This window comes from Scaptodrosophila lebanonensis, unplaced genomic scaffold (assembly GCF_003285725.1).
Source record: "Scaptodrosophila lebanonensis strain 11010-0011.00,11010-0021.00 unplaced genomic scaffold, SlebRS2 tig00000089-arrow-pilon, whole genome shotgun sequence".
In the NCBI taxonomy this organism is placed as follows: domain Eukaryota; kingdom Metazoa; phylum Arthropoda; class Insecta; order Diptera; family Drosophilidae; genus Scaptodrosophila; species Scaptodrosophila lebanonensis.
Window position 1 is genome coordinate 1,424,113 of NW_022060565.1, and position 22,507 is coordinate 1,446,619.

At 40.1% G+C, this 22,507-nt stretch overlaps 1 protein-coding gene across 3 annotated transcripts; it reads left to right on the forward strand.

The window, feature by feature from the left end:
* Positions 1 to 861: 861 nt before the first annotated feature.
* Positions 862 to 2,309, forward strand: LOC115626819. 3 transcript variants are annotated; one of them, XR_003995615.1, is made up of 4 exons: positions 862 to 1,652; positions 1,703 to 1,897; positions 1,952 to 2,092; positions 2,190 to 2,309. XR_003995615.1 is itself a non-coding variant. In XM_030522299.1 (3 exons), the coding sequence occupies exons 1-3, from the start codon at positions 1,442 to 1,444 to the stop codon at positions 2,038 to 2,040; spliced, it is 501 nt and encodes a 166-aa protein (XP_030378159.1). In that variant the 5' UTR covers positions 862 to 1,441; the 3' UTR covers positions 2,041 to 2,185. The 3 variants fall into 3 exon arrangements, 2 of the variants coding, with proteins under 2 accessions (XP_030378159.1, XP_030378160.1); XM_030522299.1 differs by lacking the exon at positions 2,190 to 2,309 and having other exon boundaries at positions 1,946 to 2,185; XM_030522300.1 differs by lacking the exon at positions 2,190 to 2,309 and having other exon boundaries at positions 1,952 to 2,177.
* The last annotated feature ends 20,198 nt before the right edge of the window (positions 2,310 to 22,507 follow it).

Genomic DNA, 22,507 nt, shown 5'->3' on the forward strand with positions numbered 1-22,507 from the left:
AGACGAGTCTTGAGCATGACAAGCGGATCTGAGGCGGATGAGGAGGCCAAAAGCGCCTCGAATTGGCACAGGCTATCGCTAACGGAAATAAAGTTATCTAATGCCATTTGGATTTTCTGAGCCGCGATATGAACAGCTGAACGTGTAGCTGGACTAGTTCTCGTTACAACGGGAACTTCCAATGAGTCCTTCTCATTGTCGCTCGGCATTTTGAGCTTCCACACAGGCCTGACAAGCAATAAGTAGAAGTGGGCGCGCTATAGGCGCTTCGGATGGACACGGACGGATGCGCGCCGAAAGCAACAAGTGGCGTTTAGGACTGCGCCTTGCTTGTTGGCAATATAGAACAGGACACGACCAAAGAAAAGAGGAGGAGGCGGCAGAATCTATATATGTAGTTCGACTTCGCTGTGTGTCCCAATGTGGCTTACGAACCGACTGGCTCGTAACAAAAGCACCTGGAAGTATGGTTTGGCTCTTAGTAAATTCCAATAATACAGCTGGATACGCTGAACACTTGCGAGGTAACAGCAATAATAATAATGGCAGCAACGGCGACAATTAGACGGCGGCAGTTCAACGGCGACAATAAATCCTTATTAAATTGTCAATAACTCCTCAGGACGCGCTGAAATATGCAATGTGACTCCAAAGGAAACAAATGCCACCGATATTTAATTTATTTTTAATTTTATTAAATCTTTGTTGTGACAAAATCACTGCTGCCAGTAGCAATCGGTTTTCCCTTTATTATCGAAATTAATGTAAATTATTTGTAATTCGTGACCGTGACTAATATTCGGTCACACTCCAAAGTTTCGATATTCCGATAACCGGTTCCCAACAAGTGCGCATCACTTGTTGACGAATTGTGCAAATAAGAATTTTATGCCAAAAAAAAACAATAGAATATTCGCCGGTGAGCGCGCGCTGGCGCTGGCGCTGGATATGGCACGACTGGAGCGGAGTGCTAACCGGAATACGGGTAAGTTGGTGGGAGTCGCGGACCGACCGTGTCGTGTTACAGGAATTGTGTTAGTAAATATGTGTAATTGTAAATATGAACATATGTATGATTGTGAATGTATGTTTAATATGGATTTAATTTGTATATTTGTTTGTAAGCATGTGGGGAACTATGGTTATTGGGTAGATTCGGAATATAGATGTACCAGTATATGGATGATGCGTAGTGTGCAAGTGTATAAATATTTAAGCAGATGTACAAAACCGTATATTTGTTGTGCGCGGAAACATGCAAGCGCTTAGAAAATATGCTTGTGGTTTGTGGGACATGCAAGCATTAACAAATATGTATGTTTGTGGACTATGCAAGCATCAAAACATACGTTTGTTGTAAGTGACGGTGATTATGCAGTGATAGTGCGTTAGGACGACAAGTCCAGTTGTGTTTTTCACTGGACACTTGTTGCACATATGAATGAACACGTCCCAAGTATGCCGGTATGCAATCGCGAACGGACAGATTGGTTCTATACTGCTAATTCGTGCACTTTATGTATTTTTGGTTGAGCTGACCGGCGCGGTATCAGCCGTATACGAATGGGGCCCTTGGATCAGGGACGGAAAGCGGGATGCGGATTCCGTTTTTGGAAGTCGGCGGACAGACCGACAGAAAAAACCAATATGGCGTAAGTACTGAGCCAAAAGTAACTTTTTACTTAGCTGTTTTCCCTTATAGGAGTCCAACGCCAGGAACAAGCTGGGGCGAACGGATGGCTGGCACAAAACGAGGATGAGTATGGATGGAGGTGCCTCAAAAGTATCCGGCTCGAAGGACCATGTAAAAGTCGGGGGGCGTCGGGGATAAAATGTCCAAACTCCAGTACAAGAACAAAATGGCGGGATTTTCAGGTTTCAAAGTGCTCTTCTGCACGTATGTATTCACTTCATATAAAGACAATTTGTAACTAACTTAACCTAGTTACAGCGCTCTGGTCCTTAACTAGCGTGTGGGAGAGAGAGGGCGCTGACGTCAGCCGCGCTGTGCTAGCAGATGTTGCTAGCGAATGTTGCTAGCAAACGTTGCCAGCCTGCCATGCAGGCTACTAGCAGTGCTGCCACGTCAACAGTTATGTATTATTTTTTGGCATGTGTTTACATTTATTCAGTCTGCTCATCTGTTAACGCATTTTGTTTTTATTTCTGTGCATAACAATAAAAATCAGGACTATTGTCTAACAATCTAATTCAATACAACCAGCCACACAATGGCCACAAACAAGACCCCAACACAACCCAGCACAAGACCAGATGAGATGAGTTGGGATGAGACGAGTCGAGACGAGACGAGACGAGACGGGACTGGTTTAAAGGCCGTGCGTGTGAGCAAGCGAGAGATGACAATTAAAACCGTTACAAAATAGTTGGCCGGCTTCAGCGGGCCTGTGTGCCAACTTCTTTTATTGAATTTGGCGACAACTAATCGGAGACTTGGTTAGCCAATTTGCTGATGAGCAGCTGTTGTGATTTGATTAGAATGTGCCTATGAGTGGGTCCAAAGCCAAATGCGGCTAATAGATCCATTAATTTTGCCTTCTTGTAAACCATCGTTTGCTAATTAATATCTGGATACCAATTTACATATTGACGATGCCGGTGGAGAAAGAGAAGATCACTTAGGCCTAAAAGAATTCTTTTTAATTGGTGCATTCACTTTGAAGCTGTAAAATCTGATCAAGCATAGCAATTAGAATACTAGTATCCCAACATTGGACTTTATGAAGAGTTCACATGCTAAAGAACCTCACACTTGGAAATTATTAGTTAATTACATAATTGTCCTCGATTAATATAATTCTTAAAGCTGTTATGACATTCTTTCGAACATCAGACTCATGAGTTGAGTGGCCCCCTCACGAACTTTACATACCAATCTGGATAAGAAGTTGGACAGCAAGTCAACACAGCTTTTAAAAATACAGCTTTCACACATACATTTCACGGCCTTTTATGCAAAAACAAAACATAAATACAAGTATGACGTATTGGCCACATGCCAAAGTTTCAACGTTGCTCATTTCTACAATCTCGGCTGTGGCATGTCTGCCACACAAAATCCAACAAATGGCCAACAAATGTAAATAGAACAATTCATTTTGCATAATTCCAAACGCACGCCAACAAAAGCCAATTTATTAACCCACAAATTTAATCAGACAGATTAATCTATATATTATCAAATACATAATAACAATTTATGCAAATTTAAAACTTAACTGCTAAGCGTCAAAGTTTAATTATAAAATTGAAAAACAGAACAAGACATTTTATTTACCCTCCCAAATTGTAAAGTTTTAGATTGTTATTAATATTTAAAAATCATTATAGATGTATCAAAAAATTCGCCAACATTTAATTTTATTTCGTTCTATTGAGAGCAACATGTGGATGTGTATAGTATGTTAGAATAGACATTGGAACAATTGGTTGTGGCAATCATATAACTCTGAATAATATTCACATGTATTGTCTCGAAATGTATAATTGAAGGTAAGCAATCAAAAGTGTACACGTATAGCTTTGAAAAAAAAAAAAAGATTGTAATAGCCTGGAACTGTAAAGTCAATTTATTATAACTCCAGCCCACTTCTAAAACATTTGGCCGAACTGTTGAATCACTTTTTCGACATCAGACATACACAGAATGTATGCGTGAGTGTGTATCTACTTGTACATATACTTGTATAATTTTGATAAAGTAAAGCATATTTTATGTTTACTTAATTTCAATTTTCCAGCTCACAAACTTTCTATCTCCTTTCACTTAGCAACCAAAATCAACTCATAACTACAAATTATTGCTCGTAAATATATCAATGGAACCAATAGTGACCCGAGGCGAGGCGTCGATATCGACGATATCGTGAGAAATTCTAAGCCATTGATGATCGTTCGTTGGCGCTCTTTTTGACAACAATCCAAGAAATAACATACGAGTGCAGTTTTGTCATTTAAAATCATTTAGTTGAGCTCGAAATCGACAATCGAGTTATCGGTAATTTTTGTTCGGCCTTTTGAACGAATAAAATGGAAAAATGTTACGGGTATATGGCGACAAAGGCCATCTCACACGTTTCCATAGACGATTTTTCTCACTTCAAATTAGGAATTCTCTGATGTCGCACAATTAAGACGCATAAATTGTTGGGGAAATATTCGAGTAACTTGCAAATGAGTTTCATTGATAAGATGTGGAAGACGAAATGCAGGAGAAAGACTTCAAAGTTTAATGGTAAGAAAATAGGAAGAAAATGATAAATAAATGATGCACATCTATATAAATGGAACTTTGATTAAGTTGCCCACCGTCTCCGCTCCGACTCCATCTACTTCTATTTGAGGGCGTGGCAGACGCACACATACTCTGCATTTATGCATAGTACTACAGAGTGTGAAAAATGCCCTTTACTGTGTTAAGTATAACGACATGGAGAGAAATGTTTTGATTTTGAACAAACAAACGCCACAGGAGTCGCCAGCGCGCCACTCAAGAAATATAAAGAAAGCTCTTGAGGGCCTTTCAAAAATATTTAAATTTCATTCGATTGTTGGCTTATTTTTTCACATTTTTGTTTTTGTTTCTGTTGGCTGGCTGGCTGGCTGGCTGGCTGGCTGGCTGGCTGGCTGGCTGGCTGGTATTTTTGAAATACGAGCGTTTATTTATTAGTGATTAAGTATCACACAGGCCAACAGTGGTGTGGAGTGCGACTGATGTTGAAGCTGCGGCATAGATTAGAATTAGGAATTTACTGTGAAATTATGCAAATCGTTGCTAACAAATTTTCGAAAGTGTCAAAAGCACTAAGAACATGTCCAAGACGAACCAAGCCAAGCCGAGCCCCAACACTATAGAATGGTGGCGAATGGACGCAATCGGTCTTTGGTGGTTGGCTGAGATGAGGTGAGGTGGGTCGCGTCGAGGCAGGCGTGCGCTAGAACAGGTGTCATGAAACCGATATTGATATCTTCATCTGCAACATACCGAAGCTAAAGTCCAAGTCCACAAGTCAAAATCGACGTCAAAGTCTCTCTCTCTCTTGCTGTCTTGTTAGCAATGCCTAAAATTATTAGGCAGTGGAAGGTGTGAAAAGCTATGGCTACGGCTGCAACAACAAAGTCTACAAAGCTGGCTCTAGGCATGCGCTAAGGTTCAATAGTCGTAGTCGTAGTCGTGGGCCAGACATCAACATCAACGGCAGCAGCAGCAGCAGCCAACTGACAAATCAATTGAAATGCAAATGCCGCCGCCGCCATCGTAAGTTAAAAATAAAAAAAATAGAAAGAAAAACAAACATATTTGAATACAAAATGACAAATCGTTGAATTATGAACAGCACGTTGTTCGCATAGATATGTATTAATGCATAATGATATATATACTTACAGATATATGTATATAGTCGTATTCGTATTTGTGATGATAAAACGCAGAACCCAAAAGTTCTAACCATCTAGCTTAAACTGACTGTCAATATGAATTAATATGTCATGTTCTGTAGGCCTTTTTGTTCTCTTCATTTTTATTTATTTTTTCTCATTTCTTCTCTTTTATAACCTTTACAATGCGTTCCTCCATTTGTTCCACATTTCAGATAAGAGAGGCAAAAAGAGAAAGGAATTGTAAGCTTTTCATATACAAGTAGAAGCATATATATCCAACTTCTGATATATACTTGTAGTATTGAATAAAAAAGTCACAGCAGAGCAGTCAGCAAAAGTTGTTCTTGTGTGGTGGTGTCCGATAGTTGGCAAATACAATACAAAATATGCAACAACTGGCAAGAGCTGGCACTGGCACCGACTATGGCCAAGGTCCAGTGCTTAATGGATGGGGCAGCACGAAATGTGCAACAGAAAGATGCATGCAACAAATCGAACGAGGCACGTTGCCAGTCGCTGGCCGTGCGGCAAAATAAGCTATATACGTAGAACATGCATGTGTGTAGTGTGTTTATGAAGCTGCACATACTATATACTCTTATACTATGTACATACAAGCTATGCAAACAGCCTGCATTTAATTTCAGCACAAAAGGATGTGTTTCAACCCAAGCTGTCTGGTTCAAGTTAGTTATAACCCATGCGAATACTGCTGATAATAGAAGCTAATTATTTGAGAGAGATAAGATATTGCGCCACAAATAGTGTCGGGCCGGGCCCAACTTTTGCTTTGAATTACATAACAATTAAAGCCACGTACCAGGAGGCATATCAGTTTTTAATAATTTATTAATGAGAATAAAGTAAAACCCTGAATTAAGAAACGAACTAGTTGCTAGCATTTCCAGCCCTGAAACTCGGTAAACAAATATTTCCTAATATGTTTTCCTTAAATTCTTGTAGTCCTCGTTCCCGCTGCTCGTTAATTTTTGTTTTAGCACTTAGGTTAATAGTCTCTATTTTTTGCAATTTACACAAAATAAAAGGTTACATTTGTAAACAAATCATTACCATTTAAATCAAATTAATGTTGTATAGTATATACTTGGACACTGTGCAATAAATTATAAATCACTAAAATTAAGAATAATTATACATACTAAAAAATACTACGTTAAATTAAAATAATGCATAAGCAAATAATGTGGTAACGCCTGTAAAAAGGACAATCTGGCAACTCAAAATTATAAAGAAGGGGAGTTGAGTTTGGAAAGCAGAAGCGTACGCATGTAAGAAAGGAGAGCTGCCTACAAAAAAAACGGAAATTAATGTGTGATAAAACTTAAATAAAGTATAAGATAAGAAAAATCAAAAATAAGAAAAAGCTTTTTATTCACCCTTATACATTTTTAAATTATTCATTATTCATTTTCAACAATTAACCACGCGTATTGAGAATTTGCATTCTGTGCATTTCAGAAACGTTTCTTTCTTCTCTGAGCCTAATCTTAAAAGAGGAAATTTGTCTAGTTCCTTAACATTTTGCACATTTAATTAATTTCCACAACATTTGATTTCAAAATTCTGTGTGCTGGTAAAAAGTTGTTGCCTCAAGATAAAAATTCACACATGTTCAAATTAACTTTTGAAGGATATACGAAACCAAATAGACTTTCAAAAACCCTCAATTAATCAACACTCTGAGAAAAGGTTTCATATTCTTAAGCACAAAATCGGCTTAAATTTGTTCAAACACATTAATGACGCCCCAAGAACAATAAGTGATTGCCTTCCAATGAGTGTTACAATAATATTATATCATGAAAATGTAATAATTTTATCTTTTTTCGAAAAAAAAAAACAAAGTTGTGTCCTCAGCCATTCTATTGGAACTAATTGAAATGATGGACTTCACATACTTCTACCAACAACAAACATTAATTCCATGTATAGTTTGCAAAAAGGCCAATTGAATGTTAAAGACGAAAATGAGGAAACAACTTACGTTAATTTATCGAATTTCTTCTGTTTTGGTAAAAAAATCTTTCGTTAGAAATCATCACCAAAATAAGAATTATAAAATTGAAAGCTTGTGCAGAGTTTATTTATTTATTTTTAGTTATTTATAAGCCTTATTATAGCGTTACAAGTATCAAGTTACTTTTAAATTCTTACGCTAGTCATTACTAATTTGATGATTAATTTTATTCTAACATTAAACACAAATATCATTATTATTATTTTTTTTAATTTATTATTATTAATTTTTTTATTATTATTAATATTTTTTTTAAATTTATTATTATTATTATTAATTTGTTTAAGATTATTTAATCAGCTTTACTTATTTCTTAATGTATTTTGCCTACTAAAATAAATGTATGATTAATGTTTTAAATTAAAGATAACGTTCATTTAATTAATGTTTTGTAAGTGTGCTTGAATTTGAACTCCAAAGTACATTTCGCTGCTGATTGTTTTTAAGTTAAAATTGAAAATCCAGACCGACAAAAAAGGTGCCCCTTTCTGGTGATTGTTTTCAAAAAGGGCCATTTGGGTGTTCTTACTTTCGAGAATATTACTGAACTGTCTCTAGCAGTTTGTTTTTGTAGTTTTTGTCTGAGCCACACTAACAAAGAGGTCTTCTGAGATCTCTACATGTTGGTGCATGGACACTTCAAGATTACAGTTTAGTGATAAAAAAAATAAGCTAGGATTATCGCTCAGATGCTAACCACGTGGAAAATGTACAATTTGGGGCAGTTAATTGGCTAATTAGCGCAAAGCGCTCGCCGCTTATTGCCACAATTTAGCGCATCTTTTACAGCCGCGAGCGGCATTCGCTGTCAGTTGTTGCAGTTTCGATCATAAATTCTTAAGAGAGATGCGAGATGGCCAAATGTTAATATGTTGGTTGTTGCAGCAACTGCTGCAGTTACTTTGTTGTCAGGCTGTCGCTGTTGCTGCTGCTGCTGCTGCTGTTGCTGCTGCTGTTGCTGATAATCTATCGTCGTCTATCAGCGCGATTCATGTTGCAAATGTTGCTGCTGCTATTGTTGTTGTTGCTGTTGTTTCAATGGCTGTGGCTGTGCGTTATAGTTTGGTGCTGCAGCTGCAACTTTTGCATTTATTTTGTTGTTGTTGTTGTTGTTGCTGCTGTTGCTGTTTTTTGGCTGAATCTTCTCTCCTCTACCTAATCACAAGAGGCACATGCCCCAGCCCGCTGCAGCCCCTTCAACGCGCAATCATTCACTTTTCTCTCCATATGTATAAAGAAAGCATAATAATAATATTTCAGCCAGTCGCTTGGCACGCGATCCATCTTCCTTTTTGCAATGCACACACATCATGCACAGCTGTTCGCAGACTGGCGCATAGAATCTCGATTTAATCGCGTTTGCTGCAGTTGCCGCTGCCGCTGCCACCGTCTCTGCCTCTGCCACTGCCACTGCCACTGCTGCTGATCTGATCTAAGTTGCATTTAATAATCGTCGTCGTCGTCGGCCGCCTCGACAAGTTCCAGCCTGTTACGGTTACATGGGCCGCAGCAAAGCAGGCAAAGCGTACATTTAGACAGACATCCAGGCATAAGCTGCTGTCAACGTCAACTCATGGCCTTGTTGTTGCTGTTGCCTGCTGCTGCTGCTGCTGCTGCTGCAGCTGTTGTTGCTGTTGCAGCCACATGCTTGTTGCGCCTACATTCATATTTCAGCAATTAAAAATCTAATTGACAAATACTTGAACGACAACGTGAAGGCAGGCTGGCGAGCTGGAAAGCTAATGCCAAAGCAGTTGCAACCTCCAGCTTGCTGCCCCACATGCAACATTCTAACATGCTGCAGGAGTTGTATCTGCTGCTGCTGTTGTTGTTGTTGTTGTTGTTCGGCAACAATTGCATTTCTTCGCAGACACAGCTTGTTTTGATATCTCATTGCAGCTTTGTGCTCTGCAGTTGTCATTTACGAACAAGTTTTAATAACTTCATCCAGTTCTTCTTCTTCTTGACTGGTCTTCAAACCCGTTATCGGGCTATGACCTGACGTAACACAGCTCTCCACGCGCCTCTGCTTCGCGCGCGTCGCTTCCAGTTGGTCACTCCGCAGGTAGTAAGTGCGTTCTCTACCTGGTCCTTCCAACGTAGGCAAGGCCTCCCCCGTCGTCGTCTCCCCCCAACATCCGCATCGAGAACTTTTTTCGCTGGGGCGTCTTCTTCCATACGCACGACATGACCTAGCCAGCTTAGCCGCTGGATGTTTATTCGCTTGACTATGTCAATGTCAGCGTAGAGCTCGTACAGTTCGCTGTTCCATCGTATGCGGTGGTCGTCGCCAACGCGTATGGGACCGAAGATCTTCCGAAGCATCTTTCTCTCAAACACTGCAAGAGCTGCTGCATCAGTCTGCGATATCACCCATGCTTCTGCACCATAAAGCAGCACGGGGAGGATGAGCGTCTTGTAGAGCGTTAGCTTGGTTTTTCGGGAAAGGTCTCTGCTACTCAATTGCCTACTGAGGCTGAAGTAGCATCGATTGGCTAGAGTTAATCTCCATTTGATTTCTAGGCTGACATCGTTGGTTGCTGTGACGGTGGTGCCAAGATACATAAAATCTTTCACCATTTCGAAAGTATAGTTTTCCACCGCGATCTGGGAGTCTGGTTGCCGCGTGTCCCTGCTAGAGGAAAACATATACTTAGTTTTGCTCTCATTTATCACCAAACCCACTTTTGCAGCTTCCTTCTCAATAGCCGCAAATGCTCCGGTGACGCCTCTCCTGGTACGGCTGATAATGTCTATATCATCAGCGTACGCAAGAAGCTGAACGCTTTTAAAAAAGATCGTTCCGCCTCGGTGTACACCAGCTTTGCGCACCACACTCTCCAGCAGGAAGTTGAAGAGATAGCACGAGAGGGCATCGCCTTGTCTGAAACCTCGAACGGTATCAAAGGGTTCGGAGAGGTCCTTTCCTACCTTGACGGAGCTACGAGTGTTGCTCAACGTCATTCTGCAAAGTCGCACTAGCTTTGCAGGGATACCGAACTCAGACAGTGCGGCATATACACGTTCCCTCCTCGGGCTATCGAATGCTGCTTTATAATCGACGAAAAGATGGTGGGTATCGATTTGAAACTCATGGGTTTTCTCCAGGATTTGGCGTAGCGTGAATATCTGGTCAGTGGTGGATTTACCAGGCATAAAGCCGCACTGATAAGGCCCAATCAGTGCTATCGCAAATGGCTTTAGCTTATCACACACTACGCTTGATATGACCTTATATGCGACGGAAAGAAGGCTGATTCCACGATAGTTGGTGCAGACCGTGGGATCACCTTTTTTTAGGACGGGACATAGGACACCGAGATTCCAATCATCAGGCATGCTTTCAGTTAGCCATATTTTGCAGATGAGCTGGTGCATGCACCCTACCAACTCATCGCCGCCTGCCTTAAACAGCTCCGCAGGCAGCCCATCTGCTCCCGCAGATTTGTTGTTTTTGAGCCGCTGGATGGCTGTTTCGACTTCGTCATGGCTAGGTGACGGTACTTCAATACCATCGTCGGCGATCGGTTCTGTGGGGTCATCTCCGCTGGCGGAATTGTTAACATCTTCGCCTGATAGAAGATTGGAGAAATGTTCCCTCCACAGTCTCAGTGCCGCTTGCCCGTCCACCACCAGATTTCCTTCCGAGTTCTTACAGGCTGACGCTGCGGGCTTAAAACCTTGTGTTAGACGCTTCACCTTCTGGAAAAATTTCCTAGCGTCGTTCCTGTCTCTACAAAGCTCCATCTCCTCTCGCTCTCGCTTTTCTTGCTCTCTCTTCTTGCGTCTAAAAAGCCGCCTCTCCTCCCTCTTCTTCTCCCGATATACATCATGCACAGCGCGCGTTGTCGCCGTCTGCAGGGTTCTTTTGTACGCGGCATTCTTCGCTGCAGTGGCTTCGCGGCACTCCTCGTCGTACCATTGGTTTCTCGGTAGCGGCTGTTGGAAACCAATGACATCTTCTGCGGCTGTGTGCAGTGAGCGGGAAATATGTGCCCAAAGTCCGCTACCAGTATCGGTTTCCGAGAACGGTTGAGAAAGCAGCTCAGAGAGTTGAGCGGAGTAAGCTTCGGCAGTCTGTTGTGCTAGCAGCTTTCCGACGTCTAGTTTTCGCTGCGTGTTGGGGCGTACATTTTTCGCCATGCATAATCGCATGCGGACCTTGGCTGCAACAAGTTGGTGGTCCGAATCAATATTCACACCACGGAACGTACGCACGTCCAGCACACTGGATGCATGCCTTCCATCTATCACAACATGGTCTATTTGATTTTTTGTCATTCGATCGGGTGACTGCCAGGTAGCTTTGTGGATATCAAGGTGTTCAAATCTGGTGCTACTCACCACCATGTTTCGTGCTGCGGCGAAGTCAATTAGCCTCAGTCCATTGTTGGATGTTGTCTCGTGGAGGCTGAATTGTCCGACTGTCGGGGCAAAGACGCGCTCTCTTCCAACCTTGGCATTAAAATCGCCAAGAACAATTTTAATGTCATGAGAGGGGCAGCGGTCATAGACTGTCTCCAGTCTCGCATAGAACTCGTCCTTGGTAATCTCGTCTTTGTCCTCCGTCGGAGCGTGGACGCAAATCAGGCTTATGTTGAAAAATCTCGCCTTGACACGGATGGTTGCCAGCCGTTCGTTCACAGGTGTGAACCTAGAGACACAATTACGCAATCTCTTGCTGACCGCAAAACCGCATCCAAATTCGCGTCTTTCTGCATGGCAGCTGTAGTAGATGTCAAAGGCTGCTCTTTGGGAGCAACCCTGACCTGTCCATCGCATTTCCTGGATGGCGGTGATGTCAGCTCTTACTTTATTGAGAGCATCCGCCAATTGGATAGTAGCACCTCCTCTGTTAAGGGTCCGGACATTCCAGGTGCATATCCTTAAATCGTGGTCCTTTAAACGTTTGCTAGGGTCGTCAACTTTTGGGTGTTCCTTATCCGAGGCTGTTGTTATGTCCTTCACTGGGAGTAAAAAAATTTTCATGTGGTGGGTCCCAAGCCCTACGCACAAAAGCGCTGCACACATTTGCTCACTTACCAACTCCGGATGGAGCCGGAAAGCTACCCAGAGAGCACCGCGAGGAGGTCGTGTGTCAACTTGATGATGGCAGAGACAAAGATCACTCTGGCCATTTCCACGTTAATGGCAGTCAGAAGCTTTACATTGTTCTACCAAAATCCGAGCCCTCTCCATCCCTCTTCATCCAGTTAGGCGCATAAAATTTGAGTTTGGCTTATAGCAGCCAGTCGTCCAGTCCGTCCGTAAGTCCATCAGGCCATCAGGCCATCAGTCCAGCAGTCCATCGATACATCTGTCTGTGCATTTGAAGCGCTTCAATCTACGTACCCTATCCAATTGGCAGCACACACAATGACCGGCCGGCGTATTAGCTTTACAGCAAGTACAGTTGAGCCGCCTTTAACGGCCTGCTGCGTGCAATGATTGCCAGAAGACAACAACAACAACCACAACAACGTCGCGACGTCGCAACGCCGGCGACGACGACCAAGAAGAAGATGTTGCTGCAAGCCCCACTTGTCATCAAAAGCAATTACTCTAAAATCAATCGTTTTATTACAAATTGCATATTGGTTCAATGATCGGCCGCAATCATTATTTATAGCACAATTTTTTAACTCACATATTGCGCTTTTTTAGCAAAAAAAAAAAAAAAAACGAATATTTAACTCAAATGAAGTGTGAACAGGAATTCCGCTAATTGAATTTGAGTCTGTTTGCGACTAAATGTGTGTCAATCCCATTTTTAGCAGGCTCCACAGTTCACTGTTAAGACTGTAAAAATACTATGGTTTAAAGCTTCTCTAAAAAACATATACTTATATTAACATTAACAAAATGGGGACTACATAATCGATTTGAGTCGACATCTGATTCCCTTTAAATAGTCATAATAAGGCACCTGTAATAGAAAGACTAATATCTAATTAATATCTTGTTCGGCTCCATCAATAAAATGCTCGAAAAGAACTGCATATCATATGCATATACGCTGTTGCTTTCGCCACTAGATGGATAGTCAACCATGGCGAAATTCATTTATAATACATAAATTAAAATAAATACATTATTTTAAGAAAATGTTGAGAGCCATTGTTTGCATTTATCTCTTAAACTGCAGAATACTTAATAGATATTTATCCCATTCTATAACTGACGAAATCCGAACAAATCGAACTACGCCAAAACATAATAATTTGTTATTACGAGCTGTTAGTAATGATTGTTGTTTCATTTAAGGTATGGCCACAAATTATTTATTCTAAAATTGCACACTGGATTGTTTCCAAAAATATCTTTAAAAATATCTTAAAATATCGAAGGGCGTAACGAAAAAGGTTTCGAAAGAAAACAGGCGACTGTTTGGGATTTTTGAACATTTTTAAAAACGCAAATTCCATCAATGTCGGATTTCGAAAAATTAAACGAAGTGTTGCATTTAGGGAAATGGGAGAACGGCAAATTATCTTCACTAATAGGATAATAGTGATTAAAATATAAAATAAAGTCTGTTCCCAAATGCTTTTAGAATTTCACAAAAGTCTTTCGGTTTTAATGTAATAAAGAGTTTTAAATAAATTATAAAAAAAAATCAACAGGGATGTGGAATCTACATATGAACTATAATAAATTGAGTTGCGATTTCAAAACTGTTTCTGGTACGAATGAACAACATTTTTTTGTCGATTTTTATTGAAAATGTTGAACAGGATTGAAAATAATTATCTATGTACATTCATTAAATAATTTCTGTCTGCAAACGTAGAGAGTTTCTTCATAGGAACGCTGGACTGTGTGGCAATAGTAACAACACCAAAGGCGCAACAGCAGCAGCAGTAGCAGCAACAACAACAACAACAGCACGCAATTCCGACGCTTGGTCTAACAAGCAGGGCACGTGCCCTATTAAACTCTCTGTCTGTGGTCAGCGACGGCAGCAAATGATGTATATTCCGGGCTCGGCCAATGCAAACAAGTTATTAGAAGCGACGTCTTGTGGTTGCCGCCGCTGCCGACGATGTTGCCATTGCTAAGTACATTAATTATGCGCACAAAGTTGTCATTAGGCATGCAGAGGGAGGCAGCTAGCCAGTCGAAGAAAGTCAAAGCCAGAGCAAAAGTTCAAACGGGGGCAGTTGGCTTAGAGACGCATTGCCAAGTTTGGGCCAATGTCTAGCCAAGCGAAGACGACCACCCGCTGTTGTTGCCCAAACAAGTGGCACTGACGGGGGCGGGGGGGGGCGGAACGCGCGCTCGGCTGCGCATTTGTGTGTGTAAACGAAAATCAACATTGTTTTCCACAACTTAATTAAACGCAGAAGCGCAAACGTAAACGCAAGCGTCGATTGTTTTCTTCGGCTTTTTGTTTCTCCATCATACTACTATGGTATGTAAATAATTCTTGGAATTTTCGGCTACTGGGAAACGCATCAAATATTGTTTGTCAGCACTTGGTTGGGCGCTAAAGAGCCGACGACTTGATTACCATATTGCTCATGGGTGCGTTGCACAGGTGTGTGCATGATTGTGATTGCGAAGCGAGAGGAAGAGGGTGGTGAGAGGTGGAGGGGAGCTTCCACTGGCCAGCGTGTGCGGTCTTGCATTGGATTTTGTTGTTGTTGCTGTATTCACTGTTGCATATAAACGGAATTGGACCTGCGCACACGCCTGCATCCACAGATTAGAGCCTGAACAAGGTCAATGACAAAGTGCCCCTGTCGCTAATGCCAGTTGACCGAGAACGGACAATATTTGGCGAGGGTCATGCTGTGTGATAGATTAGCCAACCAAAGGAAGAAAGCAAAGCGATCACCAAAAAGGGAGCAACACTCTTACTTTCTGACACCCCGTACAGCTCGACAGACAAAAGCAATTATCTATAATTCATTGCATGCAGCGCAATTTTTAGATAAGTGCAAGTAAATGTGAAAGAGCCAAGGACAATGGATCAGCCCTTAGCACGGACAAATAAACAATCATTCGATGACAATTTGGCAGGACATTTGAGATGAGGGCAAAAGTGCCAGCGACCATTTGAGTTTGTCGAGTCGAAAGAACAGCAACAAGAGATAAAGATACTCGGATGGGTCCACACTCTTCGAGCTGCCTTTGTCCACAGCGTGTTCCCTGCTGCTTACCTACGATCTGGACTGTGTCTCCTGCTACCTACCTGCTTGAGTGCCAAGAACGAGGAAATAGTTTCACTCGAGTAGGGATGTGTGCGTGATGTGTTTGAAACAATGAACATGAATTGAATAATCGACAGTTGGTTTTTTCTTTTCTCTTTAATCGAAATCTTTGAAAACATTTATTTCAACTAGAGAACAAATAAAACAACACTCAAACTTTTCTAAATTTCTTATAAATTATAAATCACATCAAAAACGCATTTACAAGAATAAATAGGTCATGTATTATGCCAAACATTATAACATACCTAGTACTAGCAATATTAATATAATGGTTTTAATTTGAACAATTCATGTAATTATCATTTTGATAACCAACTACAAAACACTACAAGCTTTAGAAAATAATGAGTCCGATATCTGTTCTTAAAGAAGAAAACACAGCTCTCTAATAAGTCCTGTACTTAATTATTTCTTTCTCTTTTTTCCTGTATAGCTATATAAACATGATTATCTGAAAAATATTTTTGGTAGCATCCATTCTCATCCATTCGCATATATAGAAATTCTGTAAACTATTGTATACCCTGTACTGAGAGAGTGTGGGAGAACTTTTTAAAGAACTTAAATAGCTTTGAAGAATTTGAATTTTGAAAACTATTGTAAGTGTTCCCCAAGTAGACTTTAGAGCTGCTATTAAAAACCAGCTGTCAACAAAACTGAGGAAACGCCTTTGTGTTTCTTTAGATGCTCGCAATAGAACGAATACTTAAATAAGTGGTAACATTATTTCTGATGTGTCCGCATTGACTAATTACTATATAATCAGAAGAATTATTTCTTAACAGATAATTAGCTGTGCCTCTAAACAAGGAGCCTTAGTCCAGGCACTATATCCATAAATGTCACAGGAGTAGGAATCGAAACAGACAAATGGGAGTCGCAATTTCGATTTGAGCATGGGGTCTACCATTCTTCCTTTTGAATATTACCAACTCAAAACCCTTGCCCTCTACTCCATTACATGCACATAAATATTTTATTAAACTGGTAATTCAGAAATCATAAACGTTCTACAAGTATATTTTCTGTTCATAAATTTTGGGGATGTGCACACCCACATATTTATCTTTGGCTGTTTGACGAGAGGGATGCGTACAATTTATGGCAATTCCTTTTCGTGCACTGTGTTCTCTCGTCAACATGTTCGGCATCCTCGCAGCATATCGTCAATATGCTATAGAGCGTGGGAAATGTTGAAGCAGACGCGCTCAAAGGAAGCGCCAGCAAAAGGAAGTGGAAGTTGTTGCAGTTGTTGTTGTTGTTATTGTTGTTGGCTAGTAGCTGTGCAGTTGCACATGCCACATGTTGTTGTTGTTGTTGTTGTTGTTGCTGGTGGTGTTTTTGTTTTGGATGTTGCTGTTATTAAACAGACACAAGTCCTGGCCGCATGGCATACAAAAGACTTAGGCAACAAACTTGTTTGGGGCTAAGCCTTTAACGTTTTGTCTCCACAGCTGCTGCTGCTGTTGGCCAACAAAAATCACATATGAATTTTAGCTTTAACTTGTTATGGCTAGCTTGTCGCATATATCACACACACACACACACAAACACACACACAAACACACAGCAACACACAGAGCTGCACCTGCACATTAGATCGATGTTGCTTCTTCTTCTCTTGTTGCTGCTGCTGCTGCTGCTGTTTGTCATACTCGTATGCATGAGTTCGAGAGTTTGTAGCAAGAAGATGCACGTAACCGTGAAAACCCATTTTTCTTGTTCATTGACCAAAAAACCAAAAACGACAACGGCCACAACAGCAACAATTTTGTATTGGCAATGTCTTTGCCAAGCTTTGCCTTGCCTTGCCTTGCCTTGCCTTGCCTTGGCTTGTCTCAACTCTTTTGCTCTTTCACTTGACTTGGCCGCCCAACTGCCCACCTGTCCAATTGTCCAGCTGTCTGCCTAAACTCTCCTGCATTGCGACGTACACACACACACACACACACACACACCTATATACATACATAGAGACAGAAAGACATTCGAAGCACATGTGGCGTAGCTTTATTTTGTCTGTGATTAACGTTGGCTGGCAGCGGCTGCGGCTGCGGCTGCGGCTGCGGCCACGGCTGCCCGCCTGATCGTCAGTCACGAGTTATGGCCAAGTTTTGTACGTACGCGTGCGGCACTTTGACAACAGCAACAGCAACATGACCGAAGCGGTAATCATAGTCTTAGTTTGCAAACAAACAGGTGCCCTAATGTCAATAGGCTTCTTGCTGTTCTTGCTGTTGTTGTTGTTGTTGTCGTTGTCGTTGTTGTTGACAACATTCGCATTGACAAATTGCTAACACATTTTGGCCACATTTCGTATTTTGTTGACCGTGTGTTTGACTGTGGCCAGCAGTCTTGTTAGCTACTGAACCATACACCATGATCAAATGTTGACGAGAGGCGACCAATGGGGCAACTGCCTGCCCGCCCCTTGGCCCTGCGCCCATGCATATACACAGAGAAAATCATTTTTAAATACAATAAATATTCAATTACTTATTTACATTAGTAGACTTAAGATTACAAAACTTAAAGTCTACTGAAAAGGAAACATGGGTAACACATCAAATGCTTATCAAATGTTTTGCGTCGCCTTTTTTGCTTTTTTTTTTTGTGTAAGCATAAACTGATTCAGCATATAATTCGTAAATTGAGTAAGGATTAGCCAAATAATGAGTCATTCTTTTAATATTAATACTTTTATGACCATACATTGTTTTATCAGCTTTGCCTTAACTTTGGTATTTTAATTGATTTATTATTTATTTATATAATATTTGTGTTTCTTACCTGCCTGTTAACAAAGCACAAAGTCTGTCGATAAAAGAAAGTATTCAATTGTTTTGAAGATATTTCAAGCTAGTATTAACAAGTTCGAAAACTCAAGAATTCTTTGATTCTAAAAACTCTGTTGTTTGATGAATTTTCACTTTTTCTGAGTTATATTATATGGTGAATAAAAACTATGAAATTCAAGAATTACATTATACTTTTAAGTTAAAACCGAACAAATTGAAATTTGTCTCTTTTTATTAAAAGTCGGGCTGTAATGATTTCTCTTAAGGTTTTTAGTACGACTTGGAGAAAACATTTTTCGTCAAGTAAAAACAAATCCCCAAAAATAATAGGCGATATCCTTTTCTAATATGTATGAGTTATGATGAATGCATTTCCTGGTCAATGCGTAGATTATTTTTTCTCAGTGTATTCCTACTTAGTACTTAAGTACATGGCACACATGGTAAGTCATTCATCGTAAGCCGTGGTGTCCATTCATTTGCAGCCATGCCTTATACTGCTCGTATTGCGAGCTCGCTTCTCTGAGTCTCAGGTTATATCTTTTGGCAAATCGCATTTATTCGATTTGTTGTTTTTGTTGTGATTGAGTCGCTGTTGTTGTTGTTGCTGTTGCTGTTTAAGCTCAACAAACTTTGTTCTTTTCATCTGTGGGTTGTATTTTGACAAGAAATCGTGATTTTTGTGCCTGGTCGTGATTTGTTGATTTGTGCGCCTGTCATTATTGCAACTGTTGTTGTTCTTGTTGCTGTTGTTGTTGTTGTTGCGGCTACTGCTACATTGGCTACCGCAACTGTTGTTCGTACTGCTGCTGTCCATTCTAACCGACTTTGTCACATCATTTTTGTTAATTGCTCAGACATTGCCGCTTCTTGAAGTCTCGCGATTCTGTTGCCGGGGCGTAAATGAAAATCCAATTTTAAATGGGAACACACACACGCACGCACACACAAAGCCATAACGACGCACAAAGCCGATTATGCGCAATACCGAAAAGAAAATGTAAAGATAAGGTAAACGAAAAGGCAAAGGAAATTTTTGAAATTTTCCACAAATCAGATTAAGCAAATATTTGCAACAATGTAAACAGATCCTGACCAGAAATGGTAGCACGAAATTCGCACGCTCTCCACTAACAGCTCATCCCCGCCTCTGCCCACAAGCACGGCCCTACCATAGCCACATCTGCTCAGCAAAGGTAACGCTCACGAAATGGCAAACAAGCGGCGCATATGAATTTTCAGCTCTACAACAAGGAAAAGAAAAGTATTGAATTTCATATATAGAGTCGTGCCTATTGGAAACAGCACCTGTGTGTGTTTCCCACGTTTCTATCGGCTCGGATGGTTGGTAGCAGCAATCGCTCTGGAACGGAGACGGGGACTAACACTGGGGCTGGGGCAACGTTTCCGACGTGCGCACTGCACTCGCCTCCATTAACAATCGAAAATGCGAATCAAATTGTTGATCGATATGCGAACAGCTCTTCAACTTTGCATTTTATGCACTCCTCTGAACGGAAACGGCCACACGTCCGCTCATTCAGGTAGAGAGGCAAATGTTCCCACATCTAGTGCGGCAGGCACAACTGTGACAGATTTTTGATAGACATGCGAAAAATAGCTGCTGAGGGTGCACACACACGCGAGTTCCTAGATCCGATCTCAGGTGGGGGTATGTACGAGTATATACCTGTCTGTATCCCAAAAGGGTTGCACACAATGGCATCGCCATGGAACGTGAAGAATAGGAAGCGCCGCTGCCTTGATTGTGCCTACTGGCAGGAAAGCTGGAAATAGAGCCTTCTTATCGAAGTCTCCTTTATTATTTGTGTTTTGGGTTAGAAAATCTACTAAAAGCGCCATCCTTTCATTGCTCATTTGAATGGGCGTACCAGTACTCTGAAGTATGGCACTTCCGCAGGTGCCAGACTGTAAATTTCTCAACGACCCTAAATGATGGTGTATGCGTGTGAGTTGTGCACCCTGTTTAAATAAACAATAAAAAATACCTTAACTATAAGCCTTTCATTTAAAAATAAATAAAAGATGCAGAGATGCAAAGAAAGAGTATTGAAATTTTAGTATATACAAGCTTTGCCTAAGTTTACCAGTTTTCCAAAAGTCTTATACTTAAAATCTCACTCTACAGTTGAGAAAAACGAGGTTACACGTTTTTCTTTTTTATACTTATAATACTCACATATTGTGTTTTTCAGGAAAACTACTACCACACACATATAAAGAAAAGCGTGGCAGATCCCAAAATTAAAGCACATTAATGAACGGTACCATGTTATAGTATATTACTAAATCTGTTTTAATCCATTAAGGCTTTCTTACATAATACAGGTAGGGTAGAAAGTGTGATTGCTTGTTTGCAGCTGACTATAGAAAACAATTCTCTATACCCCTACCCAAGGGGTTAAGGAGTTCGCAAAGCGTTCGGACAGAGACTGACCGACACGCCCAATTCTATTTGTTTCTTAATCCTTCTTAATATAAATAATACTTAAATGTGAGTGGGAGGTACACAATTCCCTAATGATTATATAATCTCTTGAAATTATATTTTCTACAAAAAGACTTTTGGTCTTTGAAAACATTTCAAACAGCTTTTTAAATCATTCACATGGGATGGAAATATTAAATACATTTAAAGCTAATTAATATTGATTGAAATATTTCACGTTTTCCATGTATTGATCATAATAAAATTCCTTTAATTCCTTTAAAATTATAATCTTTTTCAATTAATTTCAAGCTGAAGAATAAATGTAAGAAACCCTATTAAGAATATCGAATGGAAAAGGCTTGAATTTTTTCGTACCAGTATTTTGCAAAACTTTAAGATCTTAATTATTAATGCAAAGATTTCATAAAAAATGAAAAACCTTTCCAAAGTTAAAAATAAAAAATGCTTTTAAAATTTGTTTTTTTACTATATAATGTCATTTTTATTGGCTATCCTATATATACTGCTATTTGGTTTCAAAGAATATACGTAGTTTCCAAAAACGCCGTTTTACTAAAAACAAAATTAGATGTGAACCGGTCCCATTAATTAACTTGTAAGGCATTGTCAATGATTTAGTAACATCTCACGCTTTCTGCCTACGGGAACCAATAAAAATTTGTTGACTTATATGTGCGTAATATATGTGCCCATAAGTTCGTATTGTTGCATCTTCTGCACAAAAAAAAACACACACACACATACAGAGACGAAACACTTTCAAAAGAGGCACACACATTAAAATAATAATTATCAATTCAAATTTTTCTTGATTCCCTTTAAACGATGAAAAGCTTTTAGCGCTTGTTTTCCTTTTCTTTCTTCTTCCTCTTCTTTCTTAGTGGCCATCGCCGCCATGACCGCCAAAGCCAAAACCAAAACTAAAACCAAAGCGTGAAAGCCTGGCCAATTGCATTTGGGTCAAGCGGTATAATTTCACAAAAAACCGAACATCTCCACTCTCAATATAAATCAGACATAAATCACACGAGGGAAATACTAGTACATACAAGTATATATGCATTATCCCTCAAGCGCTATTGCTCAACAAATGCAAATGTAATGTGCCATCTATGAGACATCATTTGAAAACACCGACGCTCATAAGCTCTTTTCAACAAAACCTTAAGCAAGCTGTTGGTGAAAGCTTGTGTTTAACTTAAAAAAAAAACAAAAAAAAAGGAAACCATATTTCCACAATAAGTCCCAAAAGCTAACAAACTGAATTTCATCTGAAGTTCTTGGATTGCACAGCCAAATCGTTTCAGATGCTTGCAGAGACCATCAACAATTGGGAATACTTGAATTTTATTAAAAATTAATGTATGTATTCCTTAAAAATGTACAATTTTATATTGCTGTGTTGCGTGTGTAATGCAATTCATAGGATATTTCAAGAGGGGTTTTTCAGTCTGGAATATGTATATGCATCTCGATTGTTCCAAACGATTTCGGTAGTTCAAAAAAATACCTGTTAGGTTAATGAGAAAAGAGAAGACATTTGAGAAAAGACATTTAAAATTACGAATTTAAGATATTA